Genomic DNA, 25960 nt, shown 5'->3' with positions numbered 1-25960 from the left:
GGTGAAAAGAAGCTGTAGTCGGGTGGTGGTCCCTGTATTGGTACCCAACTCACTAGTAACCACCCAAAAACAGCCCGGTGGTTGCTGAAAAGTGCTGGGTGGTGCCCTTAGCTTAAAGGGGCTCGGAAGGACACTGCTCCTCTCTGGTATTTCAGTAACCGGACTCTCTCTTCCACAATCTATTATGAACACTACAGTCAGACTTATCCACCCTTTCCACCACTCCTCTTCTGCTGCATCTCTTTGTAGTTCCCTTTATTGGCTTCAATTTTACATTACAATCAAATTCAAGCTCCTATGATTTCCCATCAAATGCATTCATAGTTCTTGTCCCACTTAGCTTTGTGACCTGGTAGAAAAATACTCCTCTAGCCGCTCTCTTTGCTTCTCCTAGAACCTACTGATGGCTTCCTAACTCATAACATGGTCACACGCACGGCATCAAGACTTTTCTAGAGCTGCCCCGAGTCTCTGGAATGGTCTTCCTCATCCTTCTTTTCAAACTTGCCTACCCATCTTTTGTGTGCTAAAACTCTCACTATTTCCCACCATTTTATATCTCCCCTTTTATTTGATACCTCCCCCACCTCCTAGATTGGGCATGGCAAACTACGGCCCATGGGCCATATATGGCCCAATAAGGTTGTTTCTCTGGCTCTTTGGATGGTCCAAGGCTCTGGCCAGAGTCAGAAGAAGGACCCCGCTGGGGGGCACACCGGCCAGAGCCGCGAAACACGTCTTGTATGCCGGCTCATGGAGGTGGGCAGGCTGTGTCACTGCACACAACCCGCCCAGTCTCCCACCCCAGGCTTTCAGCTGCGATGGGACAGTGGACGGGGTTATGCCATCATGACGTCACGTTCAGTGGCGCTATGATGGCATAACCCTGCCACTTTTCCATCGGCTTGGCCCCTCTGTCAAATTTTATATCAGATTGTGGCCCCTGACTGAAAACCCTGTCCTAGATTGTAGGCTCTCACTGTGTGTATCTGTCTGTCATTTGCCACCCCCTATTTAATATAAAGCGCTGCGTAATATGTTGGCGCTTAATTAATCCTCTTTAATAATATTAATAATAATAATACATGGATAGCAAAAAGAAGATGTAAGAAGTACATCTATAATATGTGGCTAGATAGGGGTATTTAAATATTTTGTTAAATCACATCACATCCTTGTTAGAATAAAGATAACCTCAGTTATTCTAGTCTTAAATTGCATATAAATAACAAGAATGAATCTGGTATAATGTAAGACTAATAGAAAAAAGGAGAGCTAGATTAGTTTAGTTTTAGTTTTAAGCCAGCCCAAATAAATCAAATGTATGCAGTTTAAGAGGGGCTTTTTCAGCATACAATATAAATCACATTTAGTCCAGGTAATAAAATGATCAAAAAGTACAAAAATTATAATGTTTTTGTAAACAGCATTGACCGTAGCCAGAGTGATAGTTGATTATTTCAGTCTCTTTTAGTGATACTCTCTGATACTGATGCTTTTGGCCGATTGGATTCCTCAGGGGACTTTACAAACTTTTACTGATTTAATAGAATAGTAGCATAAAAATTTATTTAACATCCTAATTGAAATAATAAAAACCAATCACATCATCTGCATGAAAACAACATATATAAATTTGGCATATAAATAAAAGAACGGTAAGTACAGCAATCATTTAATACTGTAAACAAGGAGTGCCCAAACTTTTTTGGCTTCAAGCTACTTTTAACATGACCAAGTCAAAATGATCTACCAACATCGGGATCCACCTATTGGGCACCCCTGCTGTAAATCTTGGCATATGAGAAATATTTATAGTAGATAGTGTGCTCATGTACTTATGTATGTATTGATAATTATTTTGTGTATCATATGTATGTGGAATATATCTAGGGAGTTACACTAAATATTTGATTATATGCTGCTTTACACATGTATGTGTATATTTTATGTTTCATGTGACTATAGCTTGAAAGTTACAACAAACATGATCAAAGTAACGTTTTATTAGACTTATTCTAGGTGTCTAAGTTCCTAAATATATCATATAATAAAGGGATACCTAACTTACATTAGTGGATGATCACTTGATCCTATTTGAAAAACTAGTATATTAAAGATCAAGAGGGGAGAAGTGCTTTTTTGTCTAGGAAAAAAAGTAATTAGATTTTAGGTTGAAACATTGCAGCAATAAATAATTGTATATTAAAAAGGACTTACATAGAATACTATGTGGTAAACCCAGAAGATAATATTCTATATAATGCTAGGTTTTATTTAATGCTCTGTTATAATGTAATAAATGGTTGACTGTCTATCCATCCATTGTTTTTTCTGCTGAATTGGGGTGTAAACTTAATAAGCAATTTAGTAAGGGGACCTTAATGGTTAATATTAATTTCACCTTTTGACATAAGCTGGAGGGACATCAGTGTTCTCCCCAGCCCCTTTTAGCTGGGCGCACCACCCAGCACTTTTCAGTAACCACCCAGCTATTTTTGGGCGGTTACTGAAGAGTTGGGTCACAATACAGGGGCTGCCACCTGCCTACAATTTCTTCCCACCCAGCTTTAAAAAAACTGAACACTGGAATTAATCTACATAGACTTGTAAGATGACTGTTGCTCAAGATGAAAATCTGACCTGTTTAGATGGCCTGTGACATTGTTTATTAGTTCCCCCTGGATTAATGAATACCCGATCTGGCCGGTATTCTTTCTTATGGAGGAGAGCACAATTGGGTGATGCTCACTCATCTTTCTACTTTATTTCTTTGTACACTGTTTGTACAGTGCTCAGTCATTGATCTGTCTGTAGAGATGATCATGAAAGACCATAGAAAACAAGCTTTTATTTGCAATGCAATCAAACTAGGAAGACTTTGTTTAACTATGTGAGAGCAAGAACAAAAGATTATTTTCTCACATGTTCACCTCTCTCTATCTGTGCACTGTATATCTGCTTTAAGCAAAACCTGCAGCGGAAACCTTCAACTCAACCTAATATTTTTTAATAGTATTTTGATAAACACCAGATTATTAGTGTACTGTTATAACTTTGCTTGTTTATAAATGTCCATGATTCTTTCCGTAGGCATCCCCTGGCTTCATTCTTTCACCTGTTTTTTCGAATTGGTGCTATTGTTGCCTATTTGTTCTGTGACTGGTTCAGCAAAAGCTTTGCTACATGTTTTGTCACTATCCTTCTCCTTCTGTCCTTTGACTTTTGGTCTGTTAAGGTAAGGCTCTGTCATTTGTAATTCAGTTAAGTTACCTTTAGTAGCATTTTTCAACATTGACTTTTAAAGGGTACAAGTTGTTCTAGAAATATAAGAGCTGGCATCATTGACTTGTTCTTAAAGGTGCAGGCTCTAGTGCAGTCCTCTTTTTCTTGGCTTTGCTGCAACAATACTACCAGGGAATAATATGCAAGACATAACTTCAGCCATGCTGAGTTCCTCATCTGAGTCTTTGGCTTTTTAGGTAGTGTAGCAGTAATTGAGATGACGGTGCTTCAGGACCCTTTAATTTTAAAATTAAGTAACAGAAACTCCTATACTTTTTCCCCTCACATCTTACTAAATTACATTTATTGTTTACAAGAGTGCTCTAAACTGTAATTTCTTGCTGAGAGCTTTTCCAGATGAACTAAAGCACTGTTAGCAGTAAAAACAGGAAAGAAAGTAAGGAAGCAAGGCCAATTGTGACTAATGACTCATGGCGTTTAAGCAATGTTTATTATATGAATGACCCACTGCTGAAAATGTATTATAAAGTTTGCCAGATGTATGCAACGGGTAAAAGATCAAAAAATCTTAGGTATTTGTTAAAGAGTCACTTTTACATATCTTTTGGGGACTTCAGACATGTTTATATCTTTTACAATTCACCACTGACATGTAGTGTGGGATCAACTGAGCCATAAAATCTAAATGACCTCTAATTTTCTCCGATGATACTAAAGCAGTAGCTCCAGAGGCTACCAAACTACTTTACTGTAAGGTGACAGCAGGTCATAATCCTTGGGGTCATCTACTGGCAGGTAGGCAAAGAAGCTTTTATGTAGAGACAGCTACGCAAGTTTTCTGGCCCTATCTGGACCTCAAGACTTTTCTGGACTCTCAAAATTTCCAGGAGCAGGGAGAATATGGGGTTTTTATGGAAATCCAAGATAGATGTTTGTAGTCGTAACTTTTGGCCTAGCCATGGCCCCAAGGGTTTTTTTTTTCTACTAATCTGGACCTGATACTGCCTTAAAGCCAGTGGTATCTTTGTTGTTGCATACCTGAACAACTTCTGCTTTTGGTCTCCATCTTTCAGGGACGTGCAGAAATAAAAAATAAAACTATTACAGACAATAGATATCCTATCTTGGAGTTACTTTGTTCTCTTTCAACCTGTGCAGATAAACATTGGGGCCAGTGGTTCCCACATTTGGGACACCCTGCTTTACCCAGGTTTATACTACAATCTTCCTAGATGATTATTCTGGACATATGGGGCAAACGCACACTATCTTTAAATAAGATAATTCCCCTTTCTGTGGCTATTGCTGATGGGCAGTTTGGTATACATGCCCAGTGTATTATACACTGAGCACTTATTTATTTATTTTTTATGTACGGTATGTTTGTCACTGACACTAAGGTATTTTGTGTGCCATGTTTTGTTTGATGGAGGGTGCTGTTCCCTTAGTTGTTCCCTGGATTAAAAGTCTATGGTATTTTTGTTCACACGTCTGGTGGGAAATTCTTTGCCCCGGTCTGTATTGAATTTTTTGGAAATGCATTTTTGCCTAGGATATCCATCACTGTCAGTATGTAGTTTAAGCCATCATTCTTTTATATTCATGAGGTCTGTCTGCCTCTGTGTGTCAATATCACTTACTAAAACCTTTGTTGCGCTTTAATTTTTCTTTAAGACTAGCTTGTGCAAGCATCTTGTGTAGCTTGATGAGCAAGTCATTTAGCTGTTTCCTGGTAATGTATTTGTGTTATAATGACCTGAGAAGCTGTCAATTCCTGTGTAAGAAGCTTTTATTGCTTTTCACTTTATAGGTGATTATTTAAGTCAAAATACTCTGATAAACTTCTCTAGCTTGTCTAGAATTTCATGAGTTTTTGGTCTAATGGAGCAGAGGGATCTCTGTGAAACCTGTTACCATTATTACCTGTTACCAAGCACAAAGCACTTTTTATTTACACAGAAAGATGCTTTTTTATTAATTAAAAAATACATTAGACGAAACAATGGTATTTTAGAACACTGTTAGGACCTTTTTTAGCTCCATTTTTGTGTTATAAAAGGTCTCCATAAGTGCAAATAGTAGCGGCTAATGTGGATCATCAATATAGCAAAAAGCTTTAAATGAGATAAAACCTAAACCTCAGTGCTAATTATTGTTTATGAAATCTGCTTCAGTGGTTTTGGCTTGCTTCTCCGTATCTTGTCTAAGATCAAGTATGTGGTTGAGAGTGTAGGTGGTAAGATACCAGCTGGTCTTGACATGGGAGTAGTTCCTGTGGGTTCGCTCCCTGCTGCTGTTGGGACCAGCACTACCTGAAGGTGTAGAGAAGGGATTTCCTCGTTAAAAGGTGTGTTGATGGTGATGGTGACTGTTGCAGGAGAACCTTTTTTTTTGTGCGGAGGTTTGGCAGAAGGAGTTCTTGTTTGTGCTAGCATCAAAAATCCTATGCAGTTCATGTTTGACGAGGATGGCCCTGAAGACTTTAGTGGAACAGCTCCTTAAGGGTTTGTTTGGAGTCCAGTGTGGTGAATTGTTGGCAATTTACGATTACGCTAAGAGGAAGACATATGAGGTCGTATTTAGTTCTGATGTCATCTGGTAAGATTCCACTCTATTAGCCAGAGTGAAGAAAATTGCTCATTTGAAGGCAAAAATCATGTGGTAGTAACAATGTACTCCTCATACATCACTGTGGGGGACATTGCTTATTTTCTTTGGCAGTATTGTGCATCTGGTAGGGTACTGGGAAAATTCAATAACATTTACGGAATTTGTACTGGCAAATGCGGATTTGCAGTTAGGTTCAAGGAAGGGATCTGATCGCCAGGAAGATTTAAGCTGGGTAGAACAAATGGTGATCTTTTCTTTGCAGGGGTGGAGGAGTATTGTAGGAACTGTAAGCTGAATTGTTACTCTAGGGGTAACTGTAATGCTACTGTTTGCTCAGTATGAGGTAGATAAATTAAGTGCAATTTACGCTTTTCATATGGTCATCTGTACAGTGCATGTCCGAACTGGAAAAAAAAAACTACCCCTTGTGAGGGAACCTGAAGAGAGTGAAGGTATGGAGACTCAAAATGATTGAGAGCAGCGGAACCACCATGAAGGACTATGGTGTGGGGCCCAAAGAAGAAGTAAAGAGGTGAGTGGTAAAAGAAAAAAGTGAAGAGGAGGGTGTCAAGAGGAAAGTAGGGAAGGTAGATGCTGGTTCATTGTTACAACTTTGGGAGCAAAAGAAGTGATAACTACAGAAAATTTGGTGGTAGATGAAGACAAGTTAGAGATGTCAACTAGACATCCAGAGTTTTAGTCCAATTATGTGTCGGACTACACTTCTGAACCCAGTGGATCTGACCTTCTGTATGAACAATATAGCGAAATGGGTAATTCGTCTCCGCCTGAAGAATATGGTGTGTGGATGGAAAGCATCAAGAAACTGTCGGGTGATAGTCTGGAAGAATTTTTAAGGTCCCAGTTGGGATAAAAATTATCCCAATTATTAGGGATCCACTGACCAAAGATAATTCACAGACCAATAAGTGTTTTTGTTATGTTTATGGTGCTAAAGAGGAGGTAACTAAAAAGTTCTAGTTCTTTAGTTGTACCTTTGATAAAAGAGCATAATGATGTGCTGACAAGAATACTTAAGTTTTGGTTATAGTTATAATAAAGTTTTATTATTATGTTTAGTTGCAAGGCTGAGGTACACTTCAGTTTTCTGTTTCTCTTTGACTCTCGGAACGAAGGAAAAAAAAAAAAAAAAGTGTATAAATGTGGTTGTATTTTTTCACCACATTTCTTTAGAGAAGTGTGCTTCTCCCCCTTACAGGATTAAAGGATAGATAAAATGTATGTCTTGTAATATTGGCCTCTGCTAAAAAAGATGCAATCTCCTTCTGAAATCATCCCTGGCTTCTCCAATCTGACTATAAATGCCTTCATCAAAAAGGTATTTTAGATTGATCAAGGGCAGATTTAACCTTAATGAGAACAGGAAGTGGTTGGTGATGGTGTGCTGGAAGGGGCGTGGTACCTGTCACAGTGGGCCGTTTGACGAAAATTTTAGACTCTTCACTACATGCGTTCCTGTGATACAGAAAAGTTCTGCACCTTCTACTATTACTCAGTGGTTTACCAGAATCAATGATATCATGATTATGGGAGATTTACATGCCTCTTCGCTAGGAACTACCATTTCAAAGAATTTGATATTTTTGGAATATGTATATGTCCTCAACAGAATACAAGGAATTATGCCTGCTGATCTTATCTCCTCTTCCTGTTTAATTGCCATATGATTCTTGATTTTTGTTGTTCCCCTCTCCCTTCTTCCTCTTTATAATTTTAAAAACTAAATGTTGGTGATTGACTGTGATTGTGATTAGATTTGTGTTTCAACATTTTTTATTTAAAGAAAATAAGGGGAGGGGATGGTACAGTACAACAAAGCCAGTTACAGCCTAAAAAAGTACAAACAGTAGTGCAATACAATGCCATTAAAATACTAAATACCCCTTCAAGGGGCCTGAGATGATGCACAATGGTCAATCCATAGATTCCAGGTCAGTTCAAATGCATGAGGAGGTGTCCTTGAGAATGCAAGTAAGTTTGTCATTGATTGTTATCCAGTTAAGTTTAGTTGTTAATAAAGCAAATGAGATGTTAGGTGATTTCCAAACTTTGGATTGTGAAATTCTGGCAGCCCACAGCATATAGTAGCATAACTTTTTAGGGTATTTTAGTAGGGATACTTCCACTTTACTTAATAGGGAACTTCCTGAATTATTGATGTTTGTAACACCATAGACATAAGCTAAAAAACTCCCGTCCAATATGCCTGCACCACCGTATATTGCCCCAAAGTGGAGCAAAAGGAGAGTATGTTGGGCATATATCAGGCTGGTTTATCAATATATTCCAGACTGATAGTGAGTATTAAAGGGAAGGGAAGACTATCCTGGGTCTCATGTATGAGGCGATCCACATTATTTCTGAGATCGCTACCCCTCATTTCTGAGATCGCTACCCCTCAATTCCAACATTAGTTGGAATTGTGTCAAAGGATCTATGTGGTAAGGGGATTGGGAGCGTGCCGGCCCCAGGGGTATCATATAGTATAGACAGCAGTTGCAGGAAGGTGCCAAAGATCATTGTTTTTAATATGTATAAAAGGTAACCCCCAGGACAAGCTGTCGAAAGCTTTTTGCAGATTTTTGGCTAGTAGCATTGCATGTCTACTTGGACCCTTGTCCCCAGTGCTCTGTTTGTTTTAACAAGTTTTAGGACCATGAGGGATTCCTCCACTGTGAAATACTCTTCTAACCTTTGTAAACCAGTTTCAGTTTGGGGAGGGTGATGGAACTAAGAAACTTCTCCACCCTTGCATGGAAGTGTAGAGAGATAGATCCGAAAAGTTTGCAATTATAAATTCCTAAACTCTGTCAATATGAGCTTTGGATTTTGTGCATATCTGTCTGACCAGGCTTTAACCTTAGGCAGTGGGGGTTCAGTTTGTTAGCTAAAAGTTGGCCTGGTTGTCAGGCCTGGTTTGTGAAGATGTCCTGCCCTACGGAGGGACTTCTTTGCTCTTGCAGTCAGGTGAAGGTTGATTTCTGTGTGCAACTCCCCTATCTGGGGGCACAAGTCCAAGTGCGGGGAGTGTTTGTTCCTTGCTAAAACTTTGCAATATTCTTTCAATTTAGTGTCAACTATTTGGGTCTGCGTTTTGTTGAGTCTGGAAGCGAGTTGAGTAAGTTCACCCCTAATGGTGGCGTTTAGGACTTTTGCCAATTGGTAGTGTGGGATGTATCTCACAGGTTATTGTGGATGAAAAAATCATCAATAGCAGATTCAATTTCAATGCATAGTAATTTGTCATTTAGGAAATTGTCCTTCAGATGCCAGCGAAAGCCGGTCTTCCTTCCAGGGCACTCAGCGTGACCACCCTCCTTCCTACTGAAATTTGTTACAATTCTAGAAAAGATACATCACTAACTCCTCACCACCAATGCCAATCTAAAAAGCTCCAACATGAATTTTGGGCAAAAAAGTGTTTTGAAGGGAAACCCGCCTTATTAATACCAGATTTTGTATTCTGGCTTGAAATGATATATATTGTTTAAAAAAATAGATTACATGAAAGCATTTTTGTGCTAATTTAGTTTTTCCTATTAACAGAATGTCACTGGCAGGCTTTTGGTAGGCTTACGCTGGTGCAACCAGATTGATGAAGATGGTAAAAGTCATTGGATTTTTGAAGCCAAAAAGGTATTTTTATTGGTGAAAGTACTTGTGCATGCAAATAATAGCAGGTAATCTGATATAAATTTAGCAGTTTTAAATGTTAAGTGTACATCTATTGTTGCATGTATAAGCTAAACATCTAGGTAAACAGTCTAAGCCCTTCAGTAAAGCAGAACTTGACTTGACTTTCCTTTTAGCATCATTTACTGACTTCTTGTGAAAGTAATGTCCTAGGCTCCCTTTTAGGCCGTCCTAGAGTTATCAAGAGGAAAAATGCATGTATGACCTTTTTGCTAAATTGGAAACTTCTGTATCTACAAATGGACAATATGTGACAGTAAACACAATACTTGCAATCTCTCTCTCTCTCCCGTATCCCATGTATTCCCTAAAGCTTTTATTTTACAAATACTGTATATACATAAACATATATATTAAAAAACAAAAAAAGACAGGACCACCCAATTTTACCTGAAACACAAATAAACAGATAAATACTTTATTTCGGATATAAATCTGGGGCAAAAAATGTGGCTGTACTGCTAACGTTTAAAACAGTAATCAACGGAAATGCCAGTAAAAGTGTGAATCAATACTCCCTTGGTGTGATATTGTAAAAACTTGTAGAAACCAACATAAAATTACAGGCACTTAGTCTTACAGGTTAAAATATTTTGTACTTTTCAGTTGCCAGTAAGTATCATCTAAGTAGAAACAGACTCTTTTTCTAATGGCATTTTAGGGGAAATATGTGGTTATACTTATAGCGTACCGCATATAGGGTAGATATTTAGTAAATATAGTTTGACTGCACCCAAAAAACTTTTTTTTCAAAAGAGAAATGAAGTAGATTCTGATTTGTTCAGATTTTAAAATTCAAAGTCCGTATTCACATTTAAAAGTGTCATGGCATGGAGAGACATGAAGACCAATGGCCCTTTATGAAAGCTCTCCAAGGCTGGAGAGGATGCACTTTCATTAGTAAACCTAGGTCATCCAGGAAACCTGAAATAGATTTCTTAAAAGTCAATTGCTATTTGTTGGAAAATGTTTTCAATCCTGGACCAGATCCATTCCATATTTGCTGGATCACCCAGGTTCACTGATGAAAGTGTATCCTCTCCAGTATTCGATTGCTTTCATAAATCAAGCCCGAGTTACTGCTCTGGGCCTGAAGGGGAGAATATAGACTACCATAGGAGAAACTGGGTGATCCAGCAAACCTGGAATGAATCTGTTTCAGGGTTGAAAAAAATTGCCAACAAAGAAATTCATTCCAGGTCTTCTTGATCATCCAGTTTCTCACACAATACCTTCTCAAGTAACCCTGTTGCTTTAACTAAAAAAGAAGATGCTCAAAAGTTATAATGTGCATGAATCTTCCTACTTATCTATTAGCGCCACCTGATTTGGGTGAGTCCTGTGGAAGATCAGATTGGAAAGAGCTCTGACTTTTCCTGGTACCAAAGGTTGACTGTCCTCTCTCACGTTCCACACACTCCACAATTAGGGGATGCATTACTGGCTGATGACTGAAGATGTGGGCAAGCTTGAATCTTCATGAGGATGACTAAGAAAACTAAAAGCTGCTGCAGGTCTGTGGCAGTACGCATGTAAGGCTGGTAAAAGAAAATCATGATAAATGTGCAACAATAAAAACTAACTAAAGTCAGTGGGACCCTGTATAACTAGCAGGGTCCCACTGACATTTCAACTATCATTGAAATGTAATTAGTAAACTAAATCCAACAGATCTGTATTTTACTTTTTCTACCTTTCAGTGGTAAAGAACAACACTGATGGAAAAAATATTTACATAGATGTTGCAATAAACAAAGATTATTCTTTTTATTACTAACAAAGACATGACCACATGTTAGCTGTACTCCTTTTTTGTGTTAATAGATATTTGTGCCTACCTGATAATCCTTTAAAAAAGGTCCTTGATTGGGGACGTTCTTTTATATGGTGGCATTACTATTCTTTTATAGCAGTTGCTTTTCTGCATTGCATTGCTTCTCATGATGTTTATAAGCAGCTAAACTGATGCCTCCTAATCTGAAAACTGGCCATGTGAAATGAGTGCAGGAGATTACCACTGAATTAGAATAAAATGAAACAAAGGTAAAATTATGATCTTATGTTACACAGTGCTTTTGCAAACTAAATGTGTTTACATCCACGTCAGTGAATTGAAGATTATGGGAAATTAACATTTTGTTTGCTTTCACTGTTCCGAGTGCCACGTTTGCTTTCACTGCTCCATATCCCCCTTAAACAAAATGGGGCTGATTTTTCATTAGAATGCACAAAAGAACAGCTGCTGAAATAGGTGGTTGTCTGGTTATGTGCGATCATATCAGCAGGCAAACATTGCGTATTCTGCTGCTCATACGTGAGCATTCAGATGATGTAATGACAGCAGAAGCTGTGTTGTGTGGAGGCTCATCTACTTCAACAAATCTCCCTTAGTATCTAATAGTTGTGTTAATAGTTAATTATTCTGAACTATAGTACATGTGTACAACTTTGTGCTTGCTGTGGCTGTTCCAGTTTCACTTACACCTACAGAGGGGACTTTTAGCTACATTTTCTTTGCTGGGCTGAAAAATGGTGAGAACTTCATCCAGATTCCAGAGAACAACTAATGCAGGATGTGGGGTGGCTCTGTGCAGGAATGGCAGGTTGTGGGACATTACACATAACTGGATCCTGTAGTTATTTGTTTAGTAAAAGTTAAATTAAAAAAATGTATTTTTTTTCTAAATTGTGGTGTCAATTATTTCTAGGTATTTTTTTTTTTATTTTTTGTTGTTTCTGGGAGTGGTAAAGGGGGTTACCAATTTGCAAGTAAGCTCCCTACCTACAGGCCCAACAACACAGGGATTTTGTTGTGGAGATAAGACCCAAAAATAGAGAGTCCTAACCCTTTTAAAAAAATAAAAACCACACAAAAACATATTTAACAATTTTACACTACACTCATTTTACATTTAAATGTGACAAGAGTGTGATTGTTGCTATGTAAACGTGTTTTGTTCCCCATACATAAAACAAATTTGTTCCACCTGTTTTTTGCACAAAAACCTCTATTTGGCTTATTTTAACATCAGTTTTTGCTGGGGTCTGTATTCTCCCATTTTCAACGTACAAGGGTAATTTCAACCTAATATTTAACCCTTTAAACGCAATTGGCTCTAGTTATAAAACAGAGAATCAGACATTCGATTTGTTTCAATTGCAGTAATTGATTACAACAAAGGAATGTTTGAAGGAATGACAGATTTCATTCCAAAACAAATAAAGCCCAAAGTTAAATGAATTGAATCTTTATTTCTGTTGTTCACAGTTTGTTACATGAAGGCAAAACGCAGGGACACATACAATTTTAGAAGGATGAGGAATAACAATATCAAATATTTTGTAAGATTTAAATAGGATGAGTCTCTAAGTAAGAGAACTAAACAGTAACAAAACAAATACATTTTAATCTAAAAGAGGGTAAGCATGAAGTTCCAATAAACATTACAGCTGGGTATTAAACTATACTAGGACTAGGAGGCTCTGTCTAAGGATTCTTGGATCCTCCCCCTACTCTTTAAAATGTATGGAACGGTTCTCTAATAGCATAAGTGTAATGCGCCTGGACACACAAACCACAGCCAACTCCAAGAATCCTTTGTCAAGCTTTATTGGTAGTCATAAAACAAGACAGGGTTAATCACAGGTGATTAGTCCAAAAAGCATGGCACAGAGGTGTAAAGCAGAGAAAGGTCAGGAACAATCCAAGGTCAGGGCAGGCAGCAGCAGAAAGAGTGGTCATAAACAATCCAAGCTCAGGGCAGGCAGAGTTCAGGTAGAATCAGGTATCAGACCAGGTCGCTATGGTAATGACAAAACAGGTTAGTATAAACACACACATAGAAGGCACCCAAGCACACTGTACTCACAGAGGCTTGAAGCGGGCAATGGTGTTCAGGACAGGTTCTCCTTTAATAGGCAGAATGCCCAATCACCTTGCGCCACCTTGCACCATTTGATTGGAGGGCAACTGAATCCCATGCGGCAGCTTGGCCGCAGGAAATTCAAACTATGTCCTGCCCAGAGGCGAGGCAGCCGAGTGCCACTCTCTCGGGGGGTACAAGAGGCACGCGTGGTAGCGCGCGCACCTCTTCCCACAGCACCCCTGAGACATGCCCTACTTTGCACATTCACAGGAGTGCTGAGAACAAGACTTTCTGTAATCACGTTCATAGAGATGCAAGGGATGCCGCCTGGCCGAACAATAGTTCGGCTAGAACGGACCCCTCCGCCTGCAGGGAGAGACACACTGTGAGCAGGGCGGCAGCCTTGGCCATGCCTCCTGCTGCAGCGGCATCTCCCTCTGCGGCTGGGATCCCCAGGGACGCCGCAGGCTCGCAGGAAGGGTAAGTTCCTTACAATAAGTAATCAGTGTGGGTGAACAAGGCTTCTTCCAATTAAATAATCAATGTAGAATTTAGACTCCTAAGTCCTAATTGCAATTGAAGGTGTCAATCGATCTATTAAGATCAACAAACAAAACAGAATTGAGGGAGTAAGATGGATGGTTAAAAGTTGGCATATGGTCATGACAACCTCTCTCCAAAAAGGCTCAATCACAGGGTAAGACCAAAAAAAGTGGAGAAACCAGCATGAAATTGGGAACAGCCTTAACCTGTACCTATAAGTACCTCTAGGAGCACAACATTGATAGGTATCCTCAGAGTAACATCAATACACAAAAATGTGGTGATAGTGTCGAACCGCTTAAATAAAGAACTAGGAGTTCAAGTGAATTCTGAATTACATACGAAAGCAGAAGAACCAATTTTCATTAATGAGATTCATTTTGCCTGTAAGTGAAAATTCCTTCAAGCTTTTAGTTTAGCAACGTTTGAGATTTATACTAGTTTACCTTGCATGCCTAAGATCATGGAAGGGGAGGAGTCCCCTTCAAAAAATTAAAACTAAAAGTATTTAAAAAAATTTATTTAAAAAATAAAATTAAAAAAAACACATTTTTATTATATAAAATTGTCACCATTTTATATAATTTAAAAAATGTGGGGATAAGTCTGCTTTAAGTCCAGAATAGGTAGCAAATTTATTCAAAACAGTATTTGTCGCAGGAGGAGAACAGGGGAGTGACCGAGGCAGTACCTATTTAGGGTTTCATTTTTTTACTGTATATACTGTACAGGTAGTCCCCAGGTTACATATGAGATAGGGATTGTAGGTTTGTTCTTAAGTTGAATTTGTAAATCAGAACAGGTACTTTATTTTAATAAATGCAATTAGGACAGGTTTGTCTCAACATATTATAAGGCAGCGCGGTGTCAGTTACTGTATAAAATCCTGACTGTGATTTAATCACAAACAAAGCAAATAAAAAAAAAGCTTTATGGAGCCTAGACATTTATTAACTTCTGGAGCAAGCTGTGCTTTGATATGCAAAAAGAAACAACTGTAGTTTGTCTTAGTCATTAAAGAGTTACAAGATGTCACAGAAGAGCTGTGCACTTAAGATCACCCACAACCTCAGCTGTGTATAGCAAAAGATTTCTTCTGCAAGTCATGCAAACTGCCCCCTCCCCCCATCAAGCCTCCATCCTGCACATGAGCGAGTAGGGAAGCTTGTTCATATCTAGGAAATGTCCGTATGTCGGATGTCCTTAACTATGAGACTACCTGTATATGTAAACTTCAACAACTAACTTTTTTTTTTTTACCTTTTTTTTACCTGGTAAGTAGTTAACCAGTATATTAAGCAAAACATGCTGTTCAGAATAAAGGATCTTGACTGTTTTTTTTGTGTGTTTTTTTTGGGGAGGGGGGTGGTATACTTTGGGTAGATAAATAAATGTACTACTTTTCAACAACACATGTAAATGCATGGTCCAGAAAAATACCAATAGGCTCTTTTTTCTAAGCAAATTACTCATAAACAGTATATTGTTAAAAATAAACACCTATATACTATATATATATATATATATATATATACTATATCTTTTTCAGGTCTCTGTCAATAATTCAGCATCAACGGAGGTTGAAGCCCGAATCTTCTGGCTGGGTTTAATTATTTGCCCCATGATATGGACTATTTTCTTCTTCAGCACTTTATTTTCTCTGAAGTTAAAATGGTTGGTAAGTAATATTTAGGGAAAAAAAATCAAAAATATTTCAACGTTAACATTAAACTCAATTAAAAAATGTTTTCATGTGTAAATTTCCTAAAAGCAAAACTAAATTCCACCTTTTGGCAATTGTCCCTGGAAAATGTGTTCCTATTGATAGTTGTTCTCTTTTCTGTTCAGTGACACATTAGATTTTAAATAATTATGTGGCAGATTGTGTGTGTGAAAAGTGCCAATAGACAGAACCAGCAATAAAAGAAACAGAAACATAAAAAGAAATCCCCAGTGCATTTTGCGGCTAGTCAGAACAAAGCCTAATTATTCTTTGAATTTCAACATCTTGCTGACTGGCTAGAAAATGTGTTTGTAAATGTATGCCTTTACTTTGTGCATCTCTACTTTTGCTTTGAAATTATTCATAGTTAGGTTGAAAAAAGACATAAGCCCATCAAGTTCAGCCACTAGGGATTTAGACAACTACAAACCAGCATATTCCAGATAAAACCCTATAGCCAAAGTTGATCAAGAGGATGGCAAAACCAAATAAAAAAGCATGGTTCTATTCACTCCAAGAGGAGGAAAAAAATCTATCCTAATTCCAGGCAATTAGATGTTCCCTGGATCAACAGCCCCTGTTGTCTTTACTTTAAAAATTGCTTTAAGAAAAAGATTGCTTTTTCTTAAAGCAATCTAAAGATTGGCCATTCGACATTTTCCCAGACCTTACTGTGAATGTCCTTATGCGGAGATGAAAGTTCTTTTCCAGAGACGCAGAGTGCCCTCTTGTCCTTTGTGTCACACTTACCTCCTCCGCGCGGACGGCTCTCCCCTGCACATGCGGTCAGTTCTGAACTCCGGTGCGTCGGCTCTTCCAGATTTATTCGGTATTGCCCCTCCCGCCAGCCAAACAGAAGATAGCCTCTTAATCACCCTTGGCTATTGAGTGCTGTAACTGAGGCATGGCATCATTAGAATATAAAAAACTCAAAATGCATTTCCCTGTTACACATAACTGTCCACTTTTCAACCTTGAACCCCAGTTTCACTAGAACAGAGGTACAGGTAAACAAAAATATAGGTGCAAGTGGGGGACACACTCCAAACTTTCATCACCATAGCATCATTACAACATAAACTCTACCCATCAAAATGCATTTCCCTGTTACACATGACTGTACCCTACCAATACCTGAACCCCAATTTCATTTTGGTGGACAGTATTTATGTTCTAATCATGCCATAGTGATGAAACTTTCAGGGATGTTAGCCACAGATGTTCCCCACTTGTACCTACATTTTCAGGTATCTTAAACCCCCCACATTATAGAGAAATTTGGGGTGGACAGTTATGTGTACCAGGGTAGTGCATTTTAATGGGCAGAGTTTTATTTATGTTCTAATGATGCTATAGTAATGAAATTTTAGGGGGAGTTAGCCAAAGTGCACCTAAATATTTGGTATCTACTCCATGCCACTCGCGGGAAATTGTGGTATTAAGCACCATATTGAAGATGACTGTAACTGTTGTTTTAAGGTCGGGCCTAGCAGTGGCTTCCGGAATACCCTTTAAACAAAGAATATTGCGGCATCCCTGTAGGTCATCCATCTGGAGAAATAGTGAAGTAATATTAGAGGGTACCTGAGTATGAGAGGCTTCCAGAGCAAAAACCCTCGCAGCTAGGTCAGAGGAGGTTGAATTCAATGAGGTCACCTTGGTGTCTAATTTTGCCTGGTGGTATTGAATCAGCTCTAATTCCCTGCGCATGGATCATTTAATGCAAGCAGCCAGAACATCTAGCTCTCCCCTACAAAGGAGATAGTCTAAGTGAGCATGCGGATCTTGAGCCAGTGAGGAGAGCTGGGAACATTTTTCCTGCTGCCAGGTGCTGGGAATAAGTTTTTCTGGTGAATGCTGTTAGGAAGACATTAGAGAGCTGGAGACCTGCAGGAATCTGCGCTAGACTTCTGTGTGTTGGATGGGGAGCTGCTGAGTGAGGGCGTGTGGGCGTGTTATCGAAGCAGGTGATTCAGGAGGGAAAAAGTGAAGCAGGCCAGTTCTTCTTGGTGTCCCAGCAGAGCTTTGTGATTGCTTGCCACGTGGCATGTAACGAGAGGGTCAATCCGTGTAAGGAAGTGTGGCTGGTCTGAAAGGAAAGCCACAGGTAGCTGGAGAGCTCCATCAACGAGCATGTTCAATCAGCAAAAGTGTAGCCACGCCACTTAAGTGCCTCTTAAACCAAATTCAAGCTCATTTTATTGATAGTTTACCCATATTTGTAAATGTCATACATTTTACCTTATAACACATTTTAGGTAAATAGTACTGATTTAGTAAAAAAAAATAATTATTGTCTTTCTCCGAATACAGGCACTTGTTGTTGCTGGCATCTCGCTGCAATCTGCAAACCTTTATGGCTATATTCATTGTAAAACTGGTGGACAAAAAAAAGTAGAAAGAGCAGCTTCGAAGTTCCTTTCTCAACAACTCTTTCAGCGGGTAAGTTGTGTAGTGTGCTTCAGTTATCAGTATGGCTCTGCAATTTTATTAGTATCAGTTTTCAGATTTATAGTAAATGCATAATACAAACTATCTATCCTATCTATCCTATTTTGCTGCAGAGAGAGTGATAGAACCAATTGATTACATCTTCATGGACATCATTGGGGTATCATAACTAAGGTTCTTACTTTACATAAATATATGAATAAATAGAAATACCTATACAACTTCCATGTCAAGTGAAGTCATCTGCAATATTTGATTCATATGGTTTACATATGAATGAAGTAGTTACCACACAGATCAGAGATACTCCCTGATATTCTTCATTTTACAGGCTGGCACATTCTTGTATGCTGGAAGGGTCCAGTCAGAATGATATGATCTGGTGCTCTGTGACATTAAATACTATTCAGCTTCACCTTGTTTCAGTCTGAAAGAGATTAGAGACTGGGACAAAGATTCACCTTACAGGTGAAGTGTCTTAAAATGACCTAGACCTCAACTGAGAAGCTGTAGATATAAAAAGAAAATATGGAAAGACAGAGTGGCTTTTCCATACAAATTGTATTTTACTGTATAAAGGTAACAGTAGTAACAATTAAAGACCAGTATCAATTCCAACATTCATCGGTCAGACGCACTATATAAAGCACTCCTAATGCACCATAAGGTAATTACAACAGTTAACTGCTGATTTAAATGTCCAATAAATGATTACAGTCATCTTTAATCCCGACGCATTTTACTGTTAAAAGACTTGCGATGCGGACTAAACCAGAAAAAAATAATACTCATAAATGATTTTGATTTTTTTTCCCAGATAATGAATATTATACAACAGTATGTAAGTGCTCACATAGTCTGGTATTTCAGTGAACAGTGTATGGTAACTTAGACTGTTTAAACAAAAAAGGTTTGTATTTATACAGCCATCTGTGAGAGTGGTTCTGCAGGGGAAGTGTGATAATGACTGATATCAAATATGACTATTCTGATTATGTGCATGAGTACACCTCACAGGGGTTTAGGAGATATCAACTAGGTTAATTCTATAAAAGAATAGAGAGAAAGGTGTTTATAACTCACATATCTGAATGATCACGTGTGGACGTGGAGGTCATAGACTTCTTAAATGGTAATAAAAAGCAGGATGAAATTAGACTCATCCTGTAAGGACATTGTCTACACTAAAGCATGATAAATAAAACCAGTACTAAAGTTATATGAAAAGAGAAGTATCCAATAGGAAAGGGGACATTTATAGCTAGAGATATATTATTTGCTAATGATATCAGAGGAAACAATAGGGTCAGGAATAAATACTTTCTAGGGGCGAGGGACAGGAAATATGACATGGTATAGTCTATAGAGGGTTACTAGAAAAATCTGACATTACAATGATTATGTCAGAGTAAAGTAATTTGAACCAATTGTTAATTTTTTATTGCTTTGTGTTTGGAAAATTTCTCTTTACTTTTTGTTGTAGGCTAAGGAAAATAAATAAAAAGGAACAGTAATAAAAACCAAAAGCACTAAATTTGGAAAGGTAATGGCCTCTGTCAATATTGTATTTCTGTCTTTGTTTCTATCAAGTAGATATTCCTGACAGGAAACAAGGGGTAGCTCCCCTATACACAGGTAGCAATAAACACCTAACTAGATGTTCTAATCTTTTCCTACTCTAGTCCTAACTAATGCATGAAGCATGGATTTTAATTTTCTAATATATTTACCTTGCAGACGCTGTGAAAGAAGTAAGCAACTCTGCCCAAAGGACCGTTAATATATCATTATTTTCGTTACAAGGAAAGGCCTGTTACAGAATGTATGAAATACTGCGTCTCCTGTTCATTTTTCGGCGTATCTGTTTATTAATTAATGTTTTTTTTTATCATATATTCCAAAAACTGAAGTCATTTCTCGTATTGCATATTTTTACTATGGTCTCTGGGAAAAAGTGTTGTAATCTATTATTTATTTATTGGCTGCAAACTCTTAACTGTTCAAAGGAAGTATGCTCGCAGAAATTATGACCTGAGCTCTGCTTCTGAAAATGCTGTCTGAAAAGAATTAAGAATGTATATGTAGTCATCCTAATGCTTCTGAATAAATCTGATGGATCATCAGACTTGTGATTGGCTTATACAAGTGCTTTTTTAATGTAACCTTTTAAATTCAGTGATTTTAGCCTTTGTCAGTCTTAAGGAAAATCTGTGATTGTTGAGTAACACCTGATCTCCACTTGTGTCAAAGGGGAAATCTCAACCTTCTCATTGGAACAAAAAAAAGTAGTACATTTTATCTAGTGCTGACAAGACGGCAATAAATGCTTGGCAGAAATTAGAACACCTTTCAATCCATCACAAATTATTAAATAGCTGACATAAAATTAAATCCAATTGCCATAAAATATATTATAAATGCTGCAGCCAGACTTATCTATCCTCCATTCCTCATCTATTGCCTCTCTTTGTAGTTCTTTTCATTGGCTTCCATTTCACCTTAGAATCAAATTTAGGATCAAAAAACTCATTGACCGGATATAAAAATACTCCTCTAGCTGCTCTCTTCGCTCCTTCAATGACCCACTACTGACTTTCTCATTCGTAAGCTCATCACACCCATGGCTCCAAGACTTTTCTAGAGCTGCCCCGACTCTCTGGAATGGTCCTATTCGGTTTGCTTTTCAAACCTGCCTACCCATCTTTTTCTGTCTCTTAAAACCCTCACTACTACTACTGGTGGGAATCAATTATTGTAATTAAACATATGGACCCAGAAGATCCCTACGAGGTCCTATTCTCCGTTTTATAAATAGAGCCCCTAGTAATTTAGGTTGCAAGGCAGCTCAATATATGTGACTTAGCTCCAATGTGTTAAATGCCGTATCTTCATTTACATGAAATCATATTTGGTAGCTATACACAGGTCTGCAAAAAAAATATATATATATATATATATATATATATATATATATATACACATACACATGAACACACACACTGCTCAGATGTAAAGATCAGGTTAAAAAAGAAAGATTGGCTTTTTTTTTTGTTTTTTATGTTTTTCAATGACTGAAAAGCCCCCTCTGTGCATGCCCGAGATCAGAACAGCCCAAAGCCTCTGAGGGTACTACCCCCCGTTTTTTTAAAACCACATTTTAACATTAAATAGAAGGGTTATCTACCCTTTTATATAAAGTAAAAATTTTGGTGTTAGGTCTGGTGATAAGTACAAATTATTAGTACTTTTACTTGAGTAGAATATTTAGGTCCTCTTTCCACCACTGGGAAAAAAGAGATCGGTCTGGACAGCATGCTCCTCTGGAGAGCTCTAGTGTGAATGAATAGTATGTGTAAATAGGATTCACTCAAAGGTTGTGGCTACTAGCTCTAGAACTTGCATAAGTGAGGTAACAGATTACATTGCTTTTCAAGAAGGCCAATCTGATGCCTTGGATTTGCAGAAAGAAAAAAGACTTGCACTACCCCAGTATCCAGAATTCAGCCACGTTGGGCTGTGCATTAGCAGCTGATATAACTTTGGTTATGGTAACTTTTAAGATGAGTGATCACTGAAATGCCTGAGTGTTCTGAAGACCACCGAGATTGGTGCCTTATCCTTGGATATGTGGCCAGCCCAAAATCTATAGCCTCATATTGGAAGTGAGGATACCTGTTGCTGTATTTAAAATTATTCATTTAAGATAAAATATGTGATGTAAAAGCAGTGCTGTATTCGATGTTCCTAACATCTATGTCTTCAAATCAAACATGTTTTCATGCTTTCACATGTTGCTCTGAATGTCTACTCAGTCCAAAGTCCATCAGATTAAAATTGAAGAAAAATGTCCTAAACTGAAACACAGAAATTGAAAAAAAAATATTGTCGGGAGATTCTAACCCTTACCTATGCTTACTAAAATATGTTATGGGTGAAGTTTTTAAATTGTATTTATCTAAAATTTCCAGGTACACATAAATTAATTTAGTTGGTGTGATGTGTATGATTAGTCCAAATAACATAACCAATTTTTTGACTTTATAGCTAATATGAAACATAATTTCCTTTCAATGTTTAGCCAATCATCAAAATGGAGTCATCTGCCTAGATTCCTCAATTTCCACGTGTAACCGGAACTGGGGACTGGGTAACCTTGGTGGGACAAGCAAAATATACAGACTGAAAGAGAAGACCACAGAGGAGAAGCAGAAATGTCCTGACCAAGCACACTTTTTAAAACTGAAGTCCCTGATTTGAAGTTATGTAGCAAATACTTCAAGCACATACCAATATTTTGTACAATTAAGGTAATAATTTGGGATTGTATTCTCTCTTGTAACTTTCTCTTCTGTAAATGCTGTTCAGTTGGCTGTTTTAGACTTGAATTTGTTTCTGAAACTAGCATACAGAAATAAAAAAGGGAATCAAATGACTAAAACAACTAGATTAACATGAAAACAAGGCAACCATTTCAAAAATCCAAATGGCAATATGTAAATTTACGGTATTTATTGGTATTGGTATGTCCTACATTTATGAACGGTATCAATTAGAGGAAACATATGAGAAAATCTAATGGCTGCTACTGCTAATGTCTTCTCTTGAAAACTTTATTTTCGTTTTTGGCATGTTGATTCTTTTGCTTTCATACTTTAGGAGTTGTGGAAAAAGTTTTCTGCTTAGTTGGCATTCCAGAAAGCATTGAGGCCTTAATTAACTAGTCCCACTTCCCTCCCCAGTCAGCCAATAAAACCCAATCTCCCCATTTCACAGTTCAGTACTTACCAAGATCCAGGCAGTAGGTGATGAACTGTGGTGGGTGATTGTAGGTTTATGTTATATGTTATAGAATTTATGTTTATGTTATAGAAGGGCATGGTTGACCATACATACTTATCCTTTAAGGTGCACTAGTTCTATCATAGGAAATTCTAGATCTGACAACAAGCCGGGGTAACCTGGTTATGTACAAAATTAATTCTATAAGCAGCTTTAATTTAAGTGGTCACTGTCTCGTACCAATTTCCTGCACTTTGTCCCTACTTACTATGCAACAATACACGCTAAATTGTCATGTCATTATTTTATAGCAAGTTTATGTGAATTAGATATTTTAAACTAAAACATTTACTGGAGAGAAATGCTTTTTGAGACATCTGGAAAAATACATTATGGATGATTTAAACCCAATTTGTTTGAGATCCAAATTTTTCCCAATTTAGGAAATATTGATTTAATTTGTGTCCAGTGGGAATAAACTTTAAGACTGTTCAGTTAAACTAATGCAGGTTTTAATAAATTTCTATGACCTTGAGATGATCATCAGGATCATCATCTACAACAAAGCAATATACTCTTTTCTGTTAAGTGCTCCAACGTTCTCAACTCACCTCTTTGGCGAAACTTGTCAGAACATGAGACGTTATTATTCTTGCTATATGATCATAGGGAACTCTATGTATAGTTGATGGTCGCAGACTCCATATTTTAATGGAGTCAACCAACTCTAATATATAACAAATTGAACTGTTATATGTATTTGTAAACTTTCATGTTTAATATTTTTGTACTGCCAAACTGAAACTCCATTTTCTCTTTCCTTCTCATTTTTTATTACTTGAACAACACTGGGGGTAGGCACATGCTCAAAGCTCTAGGAGGTTGGATATGCTTGTCTACTTTCCTATTATTGATATACCCCTCTGAAATGTTCAATAAACATGTAGCAGATCTTTATATACACATTTATGGTGGTAATAGGATAAAATGTACTAAAAAGTAAAAAGGGCTAAAAAAAAAAAAAAATTGGACCATGAAAATGAAAATTGGCCCATGAAAATATCTACCTGAGTGGCATGTACCAATGTTGAGTAAAACTCTGAGGGGCCTGTACAACAGAGTGTATACATTGATGTCCTCACCAAAAAGGAAGGTGCAAGTAGGGGACACTTGTAACACCACCCAAAATTTCATCACTATAGTGTCATCAGAACATAGAAAATTCTGTCCTTCCAAATGTGCTGTCCTGTTACACATACCTGTCCACTTCTCTAACTTGAATCCAAATGTCTCTGAAGCAAAATTAGAGGTGCATGTGGGTAACACCTCATAGAATTGCATTGCTTTGACATCCTCAGAACAAAAACTTTGCCCATCAGAACACGCAGCCCTATTACACATTATTGGTCGCTTCTAACGCCTAGACCCCAATTTCTCTGGAATGGGGGTGAGCAGGTAAACAAAATAATAGGTGCAAGTGGGGGACACCTGTGGCTAAAAACCTCTAAAATGTTATCACCACAACATTGTCAGAACAAAAGAAACTGGCCATCAAAATGCATTGCCCTGTTACACAATGTTGTTCACCTCTAACTCCTGGACACCAATTTCTCTGTAACGGAGGAGGGGTTGGAGATAAACAAATTTAAAGGTGTAAGTGGGGGACATCTGTGGCTAACACCCCATGAAAATGTAATCGCTACAGCATCGTCAGAAAAAAAAACTCTGCCCATCAAAACGTGCTGCCCCATTACACATTACTGGTGCCTGCTAATGCCTGGATCCCAATTTTTCTGGAATGGGGGGGGGGGTTGCAGGTAAACACAATTGGAGATCCAAGTGGGGGACACCTGTGGCTAACAGCCCCTAACCTTTCACTGCTACAACATTGTCAGAACGCTAAAAACTCTGCCCATCATGTGCTGCCCAATTACACATAACTGTCCGCTTCCAATACTTGAACCCCAATCTCTCTGGAATGATAAGGTGTATGAAACCCAAAATGTAGGTGCAAGTGGAAGACACTTGTGGGTAACCTCTATACATTTTCATAATTATGGCATCATCAGAACATAAAAAAACTCCATCCATCAAAACATAGCTGCTTGTTTGCTTCCTTCAATCCCTGTACAGGTGTGTGTAATAGGGCAGAGCTTTTTGTCGTTCATATGTCATTGTGTGATTTTTTTTTTTGTATATGGGCCAAATCAGATTGCAGTGACAAAATTCACAATGACATATGACAGATATTCTATGACATTTCCAGATACAAATAAGTTCAGGAAGATGGTACTAAAGTACAATCCCTTATCGGAAACCAACATCTGGAAATTAGATTTACAATGCGAATAGGTCCCATCCTGCTCATTTGATCAGTATCCCATTTTTATATTATCTCAGGTTCAGACATAATTCCTCATTGGACAGTGATTTTGAAAAAGCAGCTAAGAAACTAGTCTGATCTGAAGGCCAAATCACACTCATACTCAAATTCTTTTTGAAAAGTGAAGCCATAGGGAGGAATCTGACAGGATTAAAGTTATTACCATGTATACAGAAATCTGGAAAGAAATCCTTTAAATAATAGAAAAAAGTTGGCCATTATTGACAAATGATCCCCAAACTAGTATGTTTATCAAAGGACCTCCGAATATCATCCATAGTAGAGCCCCTTCCTTGGGAGACGAGTTGATTCATAGCCACTATCAGGGTTCATGTAAAAATCCAGGTAAGTCAAAACGGCATCCAATATAACTAGATTAATAATCCTGAGAATGATAGAATCTAATGACCTAATAGGTCAATATTTAGATCACACCATCATGCTACACATGACACCTTAGCAGTTATTTATTTAATGAAATGTACATGCTTTTACGTTGGTAAAACAGAAAATTTTGAAAAAGGATATATGAATACATATATAACATTACTAATAGTAAAACTCTCACACACCCAATACCTCGTTGGTTTTATAGCATTAGACTGTATACTTGGCGACCCACAAGAAAAAGCTGGATGATTTCTA

At 37.8% G+C, this 25960-nt stretch overlaps 1 protein-coding gene across 4 annotated transcripts in view; it reads left to right on the top strand.

Moving 5' to 3' along the window:
• The window catches only part of TVP23A (trans-golgi network vesicle protein 23 homolog A), a 26473-nt gene extending 6190 nt beyond the window's left edge, over positions 1-20283 (top strand). Inside the window, exons 3-9 of one of the 4 annotated variants that reach the window (XR_011921776.1) lie at positions 3094-3238; positions 9424-9513; positions 15529-15657; positions 18016-18144; positions 18267-18327; positions 19637-19696; positions 19891-20283. Coding sequence is in view for 2 of the 4 variants with exons in the window: in XM_072418920.1 (XP_072275021.1) it covers positions 3094-3238; positions 9424-9513; positions 15529-15657; positions 18016-18144; positions 19637-19654 (511 nt within the window). In the remaining 2 variants the exon portion in view is untranslated. The remainder of the gene's footprint in view (positions 1-3093; positions 3239-9423; positions 9514-15528; positions 15658-18015; positions 18145-18266; positions 18328-19636; positions 19697-19890) is intronic. The other 3 variants (XR_011921775.1, XM_072418920.1, XM_072418921.1) reach the window with 3 other exon arrangements.
• The last annotated feature ends 5677 nt before the right edge of the window (positions 20284-25960 follow it).

The sequence above is a fragment of the Pyxicephalus adspersus genome, chromosome 7 (genome assembly GCF_032062135.1).
Source record: "Pyxicephalus adspersus chromosome 7, UCB_Pads_2.0, whole genome shotgun sequence".
In the NCBI taxonomy this organism is placed as follows: Eukaryota; Metazoa; Chordata; class Amphibia; order Anura; family Pyxicephalidae; genus Pyxicephalus; species Pyxicephalus adspersus.
This window is presented reverse-complemented; position numbering and strand designations above follow the sequence as displayed.